At 33.3% G+C, this 16,537-nt stretch overlaps 1 protein-coding gene across 24 annotated transcripts in view; it reads right to left on the minus strand.

Annotated features, from left to right (window-relative positions):
• Nucleotides 1–16,537, minus strand: part of DLG1 (discs large MAGUK scaffold protein 1) — a 280,182-nt gene that overhangs the window by 134,490 nt on the left and 129,155 nt on the right. For 15 of the 24 annotated variants that reach the window (XM_076002719.1, XM_076002721.1, XM_012780307.3 and 12 more), the window contains one exon: nucleotides 3,932–4,030. The exons of the other annotated variants lie outside the window; for them this stretch is intronic. In XM_076002719.1, coding sequence (XP_075858834.1) covers nucleotides 3,932–4,030 — 99 coding nt within the window. The remainder of the gene's footprint in view (nucleotides 1–3,931; nucleotides 4,031–16,537) is intronic. 24 annotated transcript variants of the gene reach the window in all.

Raw genomic sequence — 16,537 nt, forward strand, 5'->3', positions numbered from 1 at the left:
TCCTATAAAGTACATTATTAGGGCAATTGGTAAAATAGAATTAAGGTCTGTAGATTACATAATAGCATTATATTAATGTTAATTTCCCAGTTCCACCCATTGTACTGTGGTAATATTCATGTTCTTAGAGAAAAGTATTTAGTATTACAAATATTAGTATTTAGAGGCAAAGTGGCATGAATCTGCAACTTCTAAATGGTTCACAAAAAATAATAATATAAACACATAGGAAGAGAAATCTGACAAAGCAGATGTGGATGATCTGGGCAAAAGCATATATGGCATTTCTCTGTACTACTCTTGCAACTTTCTTAAAGTCTGAAATAAAAGAACTGTTCAGAATTAAACAGAATATGGGAACTGCAGTCAGGTGTTAGTGTGTAATTTTAAGGGTTCACCTATATAATCCAAAATATGCTATTACATTTAAGATTACCATTAAAATAACAATACATCAAATCATGTGTTAGATTACACTAATGATCCAGTCACCTACAACCCAACACTCAGATGTTTTGTGAAATTTAAAAGGTCTGGGCCTAATGAGGTGGCTCATGCCTGTAATCCCAGCACTTTGGGAGGCTGAAGCAGAAAGAATGCTTGAGGCTTGGAGTTTGAGACCAGCCTGGGCAACAGCAAGACTCGATCTCCATAGAAAAATTTTTTAAAAATTTGCCAAGTACAGTAGTGCGCATCTGTCGTCCTAGCTACTCAGGAGGCTGAGGCAAGAAGATCACTCGAGCGCAGGAGTTGGGGGTTACAAATAAGCTATGATCATGCCACTGCACTTCAACCTGGGCAACAGAGTGAAACCTGATCTCTATGAAAAAATAAATAAATAAATACATAATAAAATGTCCAGAGGCAATAGGATGCTCTGCTCTGGCCATACCTCTAATGTAATTACTTTCATGTTATGTGGAAGTTGTAAACTTGTCTCTTGCACAAATGGACAGTAGATTCCTAAAGGACAGAGGCAATGTTATATTCTTCTTAATATCTGTATGAATGCAATAACTCCAAAAAATTGAATGAAAACCAATCCATTCCAAAGCATATATTTGAATATTAAAAAAGACCTACGTACACATACATACAAAATTAGCTATAAAGCATTTGAACAATACCTTAATTAAATGATAGCTCTTCAGAATTGATAGAAATAAAGGTTTAGAGTATTTACTCTTGGGTAGAAATAAGTCTCTGGATTTAATAAGCCAGTATCATAGAGATTTAGTAGTTACACCCCATTTAAAAAAAGTAGCATCTGTTTTATGTGGAGGAGCTGAGGCTCTCAGAAGTTGAATAATTTCCCCACCATCACACAGGTAGAAATGGGTGAGGCTAGGAAATAGTGGAGTCAGGTCTGACTATAAAGTCTATGCTCTTTCTGCAACTTTGAGCAGCCATTCCTCTGTACCATTTCTCTGTACCATTCTGTATAATAAGCATGATAGCTCCTATTTGTAGAGGGCTTTCCTAAAGCTCAAATGACATGATCAACATAAAAATACTCTGAAAAGTATAAAAGTGTTCTACAAATAATGAAAGATAATATGCTTTAAAAAATTATCATCTATCTATTAATATCTATCGATCGATTGATCTATCTTTCTAATTTGCCTGATCTCAAACTCATTTTGAAGTAGTCAGGGTAATGTTATTTGTTCCCCATTTTAATAGACGAAGGAGGTATAAAACTCAGAGAGCATAAGTAACTTGTTTGAGTGACAAAGACAGGACTAGACTCTAAATCTTTTGTTTTCTCCTTCTATTTCATCCTGATACATCTAAATGTGAAGTAGTGGATCTTAAAAAGAAAAATCATATCCACTTAAAAGATTAAAATTGTGTTATATGTTAAATATGGGTTTCCAAATTTACTTGGGAAAAACATTTTAATTCATTATATGAATTTTATAATATACATGTTATACTTGATTAATTAGGAATACACTTATTCTAGAAAATGAGGCATACCACTGGCTTCTCATATAATACAACATAAACTGTTAAACTATCCTGCACTGACATTTATAGTGTATTTAAAACCTAAAGTGAGGTTAGGCAGAACAAATATGCCTTTTTCTTGTGTGTGTATTTATATATATATATATATATATATATATATATATATATATATATATATATCTTCATATTTTAAAAAACTTGTTCTTTACTGTCTCAAAGAAATATGAGATAACACTAATAACATGAACATCTAAGATTATGTGTCACCTGCTATGTTGTGTACTTCACATGCATTAATTATCCTCTCAATCACTATAAAAACAGCTCAAGTTAGGACTACTATTCATCTTCAGTATTACAGATGAATAAAAACATGCTCAGCATGGTTAAATAAACTGCTCAAAGTTACATAGCTAGTAAGTGGTAGAACTGGAATTCCAACCCAGGTCAATCTGACTCTAAAACCTGTATTTTTAACTACAAGGCTATGCAATATATCAACAACTTCCAAGTGTAGTGGGAATGTTAAGTTAGGGACACTTAGAGTAAATAAATGAGAGAATTATGAGTAGGAAAAGGCAGGCTTCCAACTGAATACAAGAACAGAGAATGGTACAAAATCTCAAAGGATCCAGAAAATCGTTTTAACCAAAAGGTGGATAGAAGTGCCAAGAGTAAAATAAACTTTCAGTTCTACTTTTAAAAAATGATACCAATAAACTTTATATACTTGGAAAGACATTACATCATTATGATGCTATTAATATGATAACCCTTAGCTGCTGACTCAGAATTACATTTTACATATAAATTCAATTTCTTCTCTGCAGTATAAACAAAATATCCATTTGGATTTATCTATTCAATTCTTGGTGGTTTTATAATGACTTAATTTTTAATGATTTTCATAAAGGGTTAAAGATTATATAGAAGTATTTTATAATCGCTACAATTGAGTCTTATTATTACAGAAATATTATAATGAAGTCATTGTAATTTCTCCTAGAATCCTATTTTGTATGAATGTTCCTACTGATTTCTACTTTTTAGGAGGGGGGAAGGGCATTCAGATGTGAACAATCATAGCTGTTATCTCATTTTTTTCCCCAATAGACCTTATTTTGAAATTGCATTTATACAGCAAATATATGTTTACCTAGATTTTTGCTATAGATAAATAACAGTAAAAATATCTATAGACACATTTATTTACACTTTAAATGAGATAGAGATCTCTCACACCAAAGATCGTTATTATTATATTAATAATATTACCATCATTTTGACTTTGGATAACTGTTCGAAGGGCAGTTAATATCTCAAGAAACTACCTCTTGGGACTAGTAAAACTGTGAAAACAAAAAATTATCAGATTTTCTAATATTTGCCTCTTTAAAAACTATTACATATTATTTTTTTAAATAAGTTTGATTTTTGAATGGTTTTAGATGTACAGAAAAGTTGTGAAGATAACACAAAGAGCTCCCACATACTCCAGATACACCAGCTATTATTTTTAGCTAATAACAGAAGAATATTTTCAAAGAAGATAAATATATACTGTGAAACAAAGCACTATATAAAATTATACATCCAGTATAATATCAGGAATACAATGATTTTTACTATCTTTATGAAGTAACCAAAATTTTCCAAAGCAAAAATATTTAAAAACTATTTTAAAAAGATTTATAAGTAGAAAAGACCTGTATATCTAAGGAGGTTCAATATTATGAAGTTAAGTTTAGAATGTGTCCTACTTCATAGACAACCTAACAAAATGGCAAATGTTGAACACACATTTTATATTAAATTCCAAACAGTTCCCTAAAATTACCAATTGAAGCCCTAAGTAAATTACCAAATCTAACAAAAAACAGCTAAAACAATTTTAAAAGAATACAAACAAAACATTAAAAGCAAATAAAATTTTTATAAAGAAAAAGAAACTAATAAAAACCTGTGGTATGGTGGGTAGGATGACAGTATTCTCAGCAGGGACTGGCAGGACAGGGATCACAGGGACAGTGGGAGAAGAGGGAGGAACAGCTTCTGTTGGCTAAAAATCATCAATGACAAAAAATCAGGAAAAACGCCAAAATAAAAGGGAACACATAACAAAAAATTGTGCCATAAAGATAAATTATAGTTTTCAGAAACAATTAAGAAACAGGTAAAATATTAATATATTATAATTTAAATGAGAAAATGCTCAGCAGAAATTATTTTAGAAATAATTATACCTCCAATAATAATTTTAATGTCTCTATAGTTAAAAATATTCTTTACATGTTTCAATGGAAATAACGAAAGATAATCACTTACAATACTCCCCCTCTAAGAGATAAGACACTTGCTTCATGGAGTGCAAAATATTATTTTAGCATTCATTATATATTTGAATGCAAAGAGGAAAGCAGTCAAATAAGTAATTTTATTAGCCCATCAGGCAGATAATGAGAGCTTATAAATCCACAGATATAAGAGTCAAAGGGCCTCAAAACAAAATTTATGACATTTTAAATAATCTGTGCTATTGACCTTTATTAACAAGAATAGTAATAACATGCCTCAGTCTATAAGTAATTAGTTCAACTAACATTCATTAATTGTCTACTATATACCAGACATATTTGGCAAAAATGAAAAAAAAAATTAGAGAGAACTCTTGTAATTTAAACTAAGAAGTTTTAGCACTTATGCTTAATTACTTGGCTCAAATAATTAAACATAAATGTTAATGTTATTTAGATTGATTCATTATTTAAAAAAAATGTAACTGGAACACAGGAAAGATGTTTTGTAATAAGACCCTATCCCTAAGCTGGATTAATCCATAAATATTTGCATACAAATGACATATATATATAAGAAAAACACTAAAATCAAGTGGATAAGAGGACAGGATGCATTAACAGACTTAAAACAGGAAGAATAAACTGCTAAACTTTAAACGATGTTTATCCTCACTGATAAATACAAAATGACAAAGATGACCTTTTCTTTTCCTATCAAATTAGCCAATCAAGATTTATTTGACATGTATGGAGTCTCTTCAACAATGGTGCTGAGACAACAGGACATCCACTTGCAGAAGAATGCACCTGGACCCCAACCTCACATCATATATAAAAATTAACTCACAATAGATTAACAACCTAAATATAAGATCTAAAACCATAAAACTCTCAGAAGAAAACATATAGGTAAATTTTCATTTACCTTGTGTTTGGCAATGGATTCTTAGTTATGTCACCAAACACGTTAAGTGACAAAAGAAAAAAATCAATTAGATCTCATCAGAATTAAAACCTTTTGTGCACCAAAGGGCATTGTTAAGGAAGTGAAAAGACAACCTATAGAATGGAAGGACATATTTGCAAACCATATATCTGATAATGGTTTAATATTCAGACATTTAAAGAACGCCTACAACTCAACAACAACAAAGTAACTCGACAACCTAATTAAAAAAATGGGTTAAAGACTTGAATACACATCTCTGCAAAGATATACAACTGACCAATAAGCACATGAAAAGATGCTCAACATCATTAGTCATTAGGGAAATGCAAATCAAAGCTATAATATCACTTCATATCTATTAGGAGGGTAGACTATAATTAAAACAAAACAAAAAACAACAATATAACAAGTGGTGGCAAGGATGTAGGAAAACTGGAACCCTCATGCACTGCTGGTAGGAATATAAAATGGTAGTCTCTGTGGAAGTTTGGTAGTTTCCCAGTATTAGCATGTGATCCAGCAATTCCACTCCTAGATATATACCCAAAAGAAGTGAAAACAAGGACTCAAATAATTGTACGCCAGTCTTCAATGAAGCATTATTCACAATAGCCAAAAGTGGAAACAAGCCAAGTGTCTATCAGTAGATGAATGGATAAACAAAATGTGGTATATACATACAATGGATGTTCAGCCTAAGAGAAGAATGAAATTCTGATACAAGATAGAAGCTGGATGAACCTTGAAAACATTATGCTAAATAAAATTACCAGATACAAATGAACAAATTGTATTCTACTTAAATGGTAAGTTCTGTTATATATATTTTACCACAATAAAAAAAATTCCAAAAAACTTTCTTGAAATGCATGATAACATGTCCTCTCACATTCCTGCTGGATATATAAATTCATACATACTTTAGGAAAAGCAATTTGGCAATAAAAAATATCTAGAGCTTTAAAAATGTCTAAACTCTGATCTAGTAATTTTGGAAATCTACCCTAGGGAAATAATTTAAAAATCCAATGTTTTAATATTCATAAGGCATTCTCTTGAACATTGTTCATATTTGGGGAATTGTGGAATATTCTAAATGTCCAAATGTGTCAGAATGGTTAAATAAATAATTACATAATGTTAAATATTATGTAGCAATTAAAAATTATCTGTGAGAATAGTTTAGAAGTCATGGGGAATTGCTTATGACATAACATTAAGTATAAATGGAAAGATGAAATCAAGTAAAAAAAAAAACAATAGAAATGTTTGAAAAGTTAATCTCTGGGAGAATTATGAGTGGCTTTTTACCCCTGCTTCTTTATTTTGAATTCTAGTTTTCCAATTGTCAACAATGAATTATACTGTAAATGCAGGGTGAGTGACAGGAGATCTACTGTGCATATTAAGAGACAAACAATTATCTTTTACTATGGCATTCTCTAGAAAATAAACTGAAAATATATATCACATTAATTTTTCTAAAAGATACTACACATTTCAATGATGTAATAAGAATATTAGAGTTGAAGAAGCTAAGGATCCAGTTTAATCCTTCCTTTTCAACTGAAGTTCAGGTTACAAAAGAAAGGTTGTCTAAGCTTCAGGGAATTAAGAAAATACTTCCTATATTCCTGTAACCTGGATTTCTTATGTCCTGTAGAAAGCGATTTTTAAACCATTGAATTTTGCATTCTCTCTCTTGCTCTCTAATGTTCCCAGTCCAAATTAAGTCCCCAGGTTGGGATGATGAAAAAGTTCTGGAGATATAAAAGTGGCAATATTTGTACAACATTGTAAAACGTACTTAATGCTATTGAATTCTACATTTAAAGATGGTTAAAATGGTAAATTTATGTCATGTATATTTTACCACAATTCAAAAAAAGCACACTGTGAATAAAGCCTCTGTGGGTTTGGCTTGGGATGCCAATCACCATTTATATATTGCTCTTATAGAAAAAAAAATTCTGAATTCCATGAAATTAAAATTAATTACAATGGTCACCAATTTTCATTGGAATACTTACATGACCTTTTAAAAATGTTTGAAAACTCATAGGTTCTGACTCCTAATTTATGATTAAGTATGAGAAAAGGGTGGTTTTGAAAGATTGTTGCTGTATCAACTGGATCGATCTATGAAAACTCAAATGAATACTGATCCCTACCTTAAACCATACATAAAATCAATTCCAGATGGTTTGCTCACATAATTGACAGAAGTAAACAAAATAAAGCTTCCAAAAGATAATATGGTAGAATATTGTTATTACCTTGGTGTAGACCAGTGACTTCTTAAACAGGAAAGTACACGTTGTTGAAGCCCAAGTGGGGTGAGGAGAGTATCTGTGTGCAGGGAGTAGAGGGGAGGCAGCAGCCTGGCACAGGGTGTTAGAGTCTGGGCAGGGTGAGGAAGGTGTCACACGGGCAGAGCAGTGGCAAGAGTCTGATGTGTTGTTTGAAACCAAGTGAGAACAGAGTATGTATGAGGGAGCAGTAGGTTTGGGGGATCAGTAGGGTAAATCTGTTGGAGCTTGGGCAGAGTGAGGAGGGTATCCATTTGGACAGCAGATAGTAGTAGGAGATGGCTTAAATATAGGAGATTTTGATTCAATGAATAAATACATAAAGGATAATAGGAATAAGGTTCCTCACATCAGAAAAGAAAGTTACAAATACAGAATGGTAGAAAATTAGCATAAGACCTACGGTGTCAGACTAAAATTGGAGGTACTGGCATAAACGTGTAGTTTTATGTGTATACAACACACACACATACACAGAAATATAGCCATAAATGTGTGTGTGTGTATGTACATGTATGTACATATATTCCCTAGCTCTGCCCACTGAGAGGACCTGGGAATAGTTAATATCACAAAAGCATGAAAATATCTAGCACCAAGATCTTGATTTCTAAATACTCATTCTCTAGTAAAACAAAACAAAACAAAACATGGGCCCTTGGAAAAATGGCTGATCCCAGTGCTAGAGCTTAGCAAGTACAATATGAGACTAGACATCTTGCTGTGCCAGAAAATAAAGAAGTGCTCAAAGAATAATGAGGGTATGACAAAGGACATGGAAGTTGGCTTGCAGGGCTGCTATTGGCTAGACTGAGAATGATATGAAACTCAATAAATAATGATAACTATGGCATAAAGCCACTGAATAAAATAGGAATCTGGGAGTCCACACCGATATAAGTAAATACACGTATAGATAAATGGAGACAAGAGACAGCATTTCCTTATAACTGAATGCCAACTAAAAAATGTTAGAATGATGGAACTACAAAATCATCATTTGGCAACTATCATAGTATTGATTCATTAAAGAAACATCAGTGGATGTTAAAACTTCCTGCTGCTGTTGAGTGGAACTTCCATTCCAGTGGATGAATGTTTGAATGGATGCATACACACACAAAAGTAACTCCCTTCAAAACACTTCTTAATTATAATGGAGAAACCTAGGAGATATTCTTTTAATCAAGTGATCAAATTTAACATCCCAGTAATGGGATAAATCAAAATCATGTGCTATCTGAAAGAATGTAATGAAAGCACACCATTTCTGTGATATTCCCATCAAAGATGTATAACCTGAATCTAATCATCAAACATCAGACAAACCCAAAGTGAGTGATATGCTACAAAATAATTGGTTGTAGTCATCAAAATGTCAAAGTCATGAAAGTCTAAAGATTTTCTTAACTTCAATTCTATTTTATTTTTAAAAATAGCTTTACTGAAGTAAAACTGAAATAAAAACTGCACATACTTAATGTATACAATTTGATGAGTTTGCACATATGCATATACCCATGAAGCCATCACCACAATCAAGGTAATAAACATACCCATCACCTCTAAAAGTTTCCTTGTACCTCTTTGTTGCTGTTTTTTGTTTTGTTTTTATAAAAACACTAAAATTTTATTTTTAAAATGTTTGAAAAAAAATCCTTTAATGTTACATTTAAATTCCACTATAACCTTTTATCTCTGAGTCTCTTCTAGAATATATCTTTAGATAAAGATCTGAATACCATTTTAAAAGATTCCTAAAATAACTTACACCATTGTAACCCACCCTACTCTCTCTAGGGCACTGAATGAGTGCTTTGAAAAATAACATATGCCCTGCCTCTTCCTTAAGGGAGGCAAATATTATTGGGAAAGTCTTCAAATGACATATCAACACACACAATTTCCAAGCCACAACTGATAATCAATTCCGGTAACAAAGAATTACAGAACAACAAAATAATTCATTTAGTTTACTTAAAACAAAAATATAGCTCTAAACAATCAAATGAAGGTTGACTGATGAGGAACAGCACAGATATTAGATGTGATAATAAGGGTAAAATTAAAAGAGGATGTTTTGAGCACAGGAATGAGGGCATGGTAAAATTCTAGGGAACTGTTAATAAGATTCTAAATTGGAAAATGTAAAACTCAAGATTCTAATATAAATAATGAAGCAGTAATATACAGTAACCATTATATTTGGGTTATTACAGAAGGAATTCAGCACAGCATTTTAAATTTGAAAAGTCTTATATAACTATTTCATTAATTAGGCAATGACTATTATGCTATCTTCCTTGTTCTGCTCCATTTGTATCACTCAATAACATCAGCTCCAAAGGTTTTTTTTGGTTGTTGTTGTTTTTAAATCTTCACCATGTGACTAGCAACAGTCTCAGTTGTTTCTATCCATAGCAATACCATGGAATCATTAGCCTCTGAGGCTGCCTTTGGAGACTTGTTTCCATGACAACAGAGGCTATAATATTAACACTGTCTCAAGGAACACTGCAGAAAATCGTACATTTCTGTAAAATAATTGGATAGGTTATACATATTTTTAAAGTATCTTTAAAAATCAGTATCAAATTGGCAACTCAAAAATGTTTAAACTGATTTGTTTTTAGAGCTTCTTACTAATTTTCTCTATAGCATTGTATTTTACAACTAATTTGAGATCTTAAAATTATGAAACCAGCAATTAAAATGTAGATTTTCATAAAAGTAGTCAGAAGCCTCATCGGGTACAGTCATATGCATAACATGTACTGCACATCCACATTTATGACCATGTACTACACTTCCTCACTTCCATTTATTCAAAAATAAATGTGTATTGAGTGAGCCTACTACCTTTATTAAATCCCTTTCTGCTTAAAGTAGCTAAAGTGGTTTTCACTGTGTGCATATGAATCCTGATTGATACAGGAAAAGACAGAAGGGACAATTTAGGAGGCCACTATCATAATCTACCTGAGAGGTGACCAGTGGCTTAAACTGAATGGTGGTAATGGTAAAAATGGACATGAGTAGTAGAATCAAGATAGATTTTGAACACAGAGATGGTATATCTTGGTGATTAATGGGAAGTCAGGAGTAAGGAAGGACTCTCAAAAAATAACATTCACAGGCCGGGCGCAGTGGCTCACGCCTGTAATCCTAGCACTCTGGAAGGCCGAGGCGGGCGGATTGCTCAAGGTCAGGAGTTCAAAACCAACCTGAGCGAGACCCCGTCTCTACCATAAAAACAGAAAGAAATTAATTGGCCAACTAATATATATAATATAAAAATCAGCCGGGCATGGTGGCTTGTGCCTGTAGTCCCAGCTACTCGGTAGGCTGGGGCAGGAGGATCGCTTGAGCCCAGGAGTTTGAGGTTGGTGTGAGCTAGGCTGACGCCACGGCACTCACTCTAGCCTAGGCAAGAAAGCGAGACTCTCTCTCAAAAAAAAAAAAAAAAAATAACATTCACAATGGCCACTAAAAATCATCTCTTATACCATAGTTAGTCCCAGGGTTAATAGAGTTGCAAGGCTACCTAAATACATTTAAAAATATTTTCTCACTAAATTATTAAAATGATTTTCATAGCATAGCATGAAACTCCAAAGAAGATAACTGAAACCATACTAACAGGTAACTGATAATGCTTGTATTTTACATTAACATGTTACATGAATGGGGTAAACTAAGCTTAGAATATACACAAAGGTTCAATAAAGTCTAAGAAAACTGATATCATATTTTCAAGGAAAATGAAATATATGAGTTAGCAAAGCTTTTGGTGTCAATATATCTTAGATGACAAAAAAAAAGCAACCACATGGAGCCACTGTTGGTTAATAAGGATCTTATTCTGGTTTTGTATGACATAATTAATACTGTTAATCCAAGTTCTTTGGTCCTTTGTTTAAAGATGTATTATGGCATGTTTCTCTGATTAAATGTCAAAGAAGCTATTTGAGAGTAAGAGAGAAACCAGGAAAAAACTGCAAGCCTTTTGAATGTTTATAGAAGGATAAAATATAGCACAGTAGATTTATAAAAACTCTGCTTGGGAATCACTGCACTCAATCGGGATCCAGTACCTTCAGAAAAAGGTGTTTTTCATGGCTTAAATCTGTATTTTATTTGATTCAAATGCCCTTTTGCCCTGTCACTGCAAACGGGTACCGTCAACATACACTGGTGCAGTAACAAAAAAAAAGAAAAAAGCATGTTATTTGAACTAGTTTCATAAGACATCCATATCATAACTATCTCAGAAGATAACATCTATAAAATCAGATACATTTTAAAACAAATCACTAAGGGTATTAAAATATAAATTTTATTTTTTGGTATTTTTACATTTTCAAACTTCTGAGGTCAAATGATAGAACATCTTGAACACCTTCTAATTGGTAGTTTGCACAGGAACACAGAAAGAACCTTTTAGCTATGTCTGCTATGCATATATTTAATAGCATGAAAAAAGGGAGGGCCAAGTGTAAAAATATAAATTTTTAAATTTAAAATAACAAAGAGGAAATAGGAAAAAAGATTTAGCAATTAATTCTAGTATAGAAACATGAGGACAAATTTGTCAGTTCATAGGCATATCATCTAGTTCATGAATCTATATTTCTCCTTGCAAGATTCATAATGTTCAGTTAAGGTTTCTTATCCCTTCATTATAAAAAGACGGTATTCTATCATTATTCAGATTATGGTCTTGTACGAGAAAAGGATAAACCAACCACTAAAAATTTAAAGTAAACAAGAGACCTAAAACTAAAATTTAAAGACATGGTTACATAATTAACAAATAGGGATATAAGTACCAACTGCAATATGCTTTTTTTTACCTGATCTTTATCATAATGTGGCTAGAGAAACATGCACAACCTTAGGCTTCATGTCTACTAACCTAAAATGGGCCCTTAATGTTTCCTAGTAATCATATTTGCCCTATTTTATTCACTCTTCTACAGGTTCCTAATGATTCAGGCCCCTGTTATCTTTCTCTAAAACTGTCTTCTATTCCCTTGCCTTCTCACTTACTGTTTCAGGCATATTAACCTCCCTGCTGCTCTCTAAATATCTTATACATCCTCAGAGACTTTTTATTTGCTATTCCTCTGCCTAGAATGCTCTTGTCCAGATACCCACATAATTCAGTCACAGCTTTACTCAAATATCACCTTCATGTTGAAGCCCCTCTTAGTTATCCTATCAAACTAAACTCCCTCCACACAAATATACACATTTCCTGTTGTCTTCTTGCTTTACCTTTCCTTCAGAATATCATACACAGTCATGTGCTGCATATCAACATTTTAGTCAACAATGGACTACATGCATGATGGTAGTCCCAAAAAATTATAATGGAGCTGAAAAATTCCTATCATCTAATGACACTGTAGCTGTTATAAGTCTGTTAACATATTACTCCTGTGGTTGGGGAAAGGCTGGTATAAACAAACCTACTGAGTTGCCAGTTGTATAAAAATATAGCACATACTATTATATACAGTACATAATACTTGATAACAATAATAAGCTGTTACTGATTTGTGTATTTACTATACTGTAACTGTTATCATTAGGGTGTACTCCTACTTATAAACTGTAAAACAGACTCAGACCAGTTCTTCAGGAGGTACTCCTGTAGAAGGCATTGTTATCATAGGAGATGACAGCCAGCCCACATGTGTTATTGACCCTGAAGACCTTCTAGTGGGACAACATAATGGAGATAAAAAGACAGTGATATTGATGATCCTAACCCTATGTAGGCCTAGGCAAATGTGTGCTTGTTTCTTTGTTTTTGGCAAAAAAGTTCTTAACAAGTTATTAAAATAGAAAAAAGCTTATATAATAAGGATATAAAGAAAGAAAATGTTTTTGTATAGCTGCAAAATGTTTTTGTGTTTTAAGCTAAATGTTATTATAGAAGAATCAAAAAGTTAAAAATGTTTATAAAGTAAAAAAGTTATAGTAAACTGAGGTTAATTTACTATGGAAGAAATTTTTATACATGTAGTATAGCTAAGTATACCATGTTTATAAAGTCTACAGTAGTGAACAGTTATGTCCTAGGCCTTCACATTCACTCACCACTTACTCCATGACTCACCCAGAGCAACTTCCAGTCTTGTAAGCTCCATTCATGGTAAGTGCCCTATATAGGTACACCTATATGGATAGGTGTACCATTTTTTTTAACTGTATTTATCATGCTATCTTTTATAACGTAATTTTACTATACCTTTTCTATGTTTAGGTATAATTAGATAACACAAATACTTATCATTGTGTTACAATTGCCTATAGTATTCAGTAAAGTAACATGCTGTACAAGTTTTTGTGGCCTAGGAGCAATAGCTATACCATATAGCTTAGGTGTGTAGTAGGCTGTACCATTTAAGTTTGTGTAAATATACTCTACAGTGTCTGCAGGATGATAAAATCGCTTAACACATTTCCCAGAACATATTGCTGTCATTAAGTGATACGTGATTGTATTCTAGCTAATTATATTTATTATCTGTTTTCTCGTACTTTTTAAATATTTTTTGGAGACAAAGTCTTCCTCTATTGCCCAGGCTAGCATGCAGTGGTGTTATCACAGCTCACTGCAACCTCCAACTCCTAGGCTCAAAGAATACTTCTGGCTCAGCCTCCCAAGTAGCTAGGACTACAGGTGCACGCCACCCCAAAGGGCTAATTAAAAAAAATTTTTTTTTGTAAAGGCAGCATCTTGTTTTGTTGCTCAGGCTGGTCTTGAACTCCTGGGCTCAAGCAATCCTCAGCCTCCCAAATGGCTCAAATTACAGGTGTGAGTCACTGTACCTGGCCTCTATTCTCCTACTTTAATATAAGATCTATAAGAGCAGGGATTTCTGTTTTGGTCAATCTTGTATGCCCAGAGCCTAGAAAAGTGCACACAGGAAGTATTTTACATGCTTGTTGGGTGAATGAAGCCATGTGACTGACAGCCAAAAGAGGTCAATTTCATTAGTACTCTAAAAAGACTTAGGAAATAGATAATTGGGTACACTTGGCCCTCCCTTTTTTCATGCTATTAAATATATGCATAGCAGACATAGCTAAAAGGTTCTTTCTGTGTCTTGTGCAAACTACCAATTAAAAGGTGTTCAAGATGTTCTATCATTTGACCTCAGAAGTTTGAAAATGTAAAAATGCCAAAAAATTGCCAGTTTCATGTCATTCTCTATCTAGTAATAACAAAATTGTCTAATAATGTCCTGTGTGAAAATAAACATGGCTTGGTCAAGTACAATTTGCTCAAAAGATTTTCATCTATTTTCTTTTCAAATTGCATTAGAAAATGAATCTTCTCAATGACAGCTCATATTTAAAACTTTTGGTACCCTTTCTCTGAAGTCTAGGTTCTGCTAATCTCAATTTGGGTCCTTTGGTCTCTTAGAAGGTAGCTGCTTCAATACCTACCTACCCAATCCCTTACATTACATTCTTCTCTTAAAATAATTGCTGTGGTTTCTGTTTTCCTTTCTCTACCCTATCAAGGTTACCAATCCTCTAGCTAAGACATAGTTCTTTATCATTCTATAATTGGGTTGCTTCTTCACATCTCTAGATTCCTCACTTAAAAGGCCAGATTAGGCCAGGCGCGGTGGCTCACGCCTGTAATCCTACCTCTCTGGGAGGCCGAGGCGGGCGGATTGCTCAAGGTCAGGAGTTCAAAACCAGCCTGAGCAAGAGCGAGACCCCGTCTCTACTATAAATAGAAAGAAACTAATTGGCCAACTGATATATATATAAAAAAAATTAGCCGGGCATGGTGGCACATGCCTGTAGTCCCAGCTACTCGGGAGGCTGAGACAGAAGGATCGCTCGAGCCCAGGAGTTTGAGGTTGCTGTGAGCTAGGCTGACGCCATGGCACTCACTCTAGCCTGGGCAACAAAGCGAGACTCTGTCTCAAAAAAAAAAAAAAAAAAGGCCAGATTAATTTTGTGGAACCAATGGTGGTGGCGGCTGTGAGGGTATTGGTAAAGATGATGATGATGACCTTAGTGATGTCAGGCATTATAAGTACTTCGCATGTATTGTCTCATTTAATTCTCGATCAAGATTTTCATCTCCATTTTCCACAGATTAGGAAACAGACTCAGAATTTAGGTAATTTTCCCCAACATGCCACTGGTAGTAAATGGCAGAATGAGACTTAAATAAACCCAGGCCATCATCCTCTAAACACAGTAGGCTTAACCAGTATTCTTCACTGTCTCTTTCAAATAGCTGAAAAAGAGTTTTATTTTGTCTTTATCATTACCACTATATTTTACTGTAAAGACAATACATAGTATCCCTCTGAAAAATAAATATTCCATCTTTAGGTCAGGGGTTGGCAAATGTTTTCTGAAACAAAAAAGCTTTACTGGCCATGCAGTTTTTGTTGCAACTACACAACTCTGCTGTTGTAGTTCAAAAGTAGCCATAGACAATACACAAATAGGCATGGCTGTGTTCCAATAAAACCTTATTTATAAAAACAGGTGGCAGGCTAGATTTGGCTTACAGGTTGTAGTTTGCTAACCCCTGCTTTAGATGCTTTTTAAAAAGGAAAAAAAGGCTGAATAAATCAATGAAAAAATAGAAAGTGAACTCAAGATACCTGTATTAGCTTTCACTAGCTATAGTTGGTTCAACTCTGTTGCAATGCTTCATCTTTGATAAAAATAAGCAACTCCTCTTCCCTCAAACATGAAAGTGATAATTTAAAAAAAGAAAAGAAATATATATGGAAATTTCAAGTTTCATCTTAGAGTTCCTTAAAATACTTTTACAAAAAAAAGTCTACATAATATAAGCTGTGCTCTTATAATTGAAAGAAATTAGACTCTATACTGTACATAGCTTTCCAGTTTGGAAAAAAGTGATTGGAATGATATGATTTTTGTTCTGTCTCCTTCTCCCACCTCCAAATTTAGTACAGCTGAAGCAATTAAGTCTTAAGATTGATATGCATCTTGTTTTT

Source organism: Microcebus murinus, chromosome 1 (genome assembly GCF_040939455.1).
Source record: "Microcebus murinus isolate Inina chromosome 1, M.murinus_Inina_mat1.0, whole genome shotgun sequence".
Taxonomy (NCBI): domain Eukaryota; kingdom Metazoa; phylum Chordata; class Mammalia; order Primates; family Cheirogaleidae; genus Microcebus; species Microcebus murinus.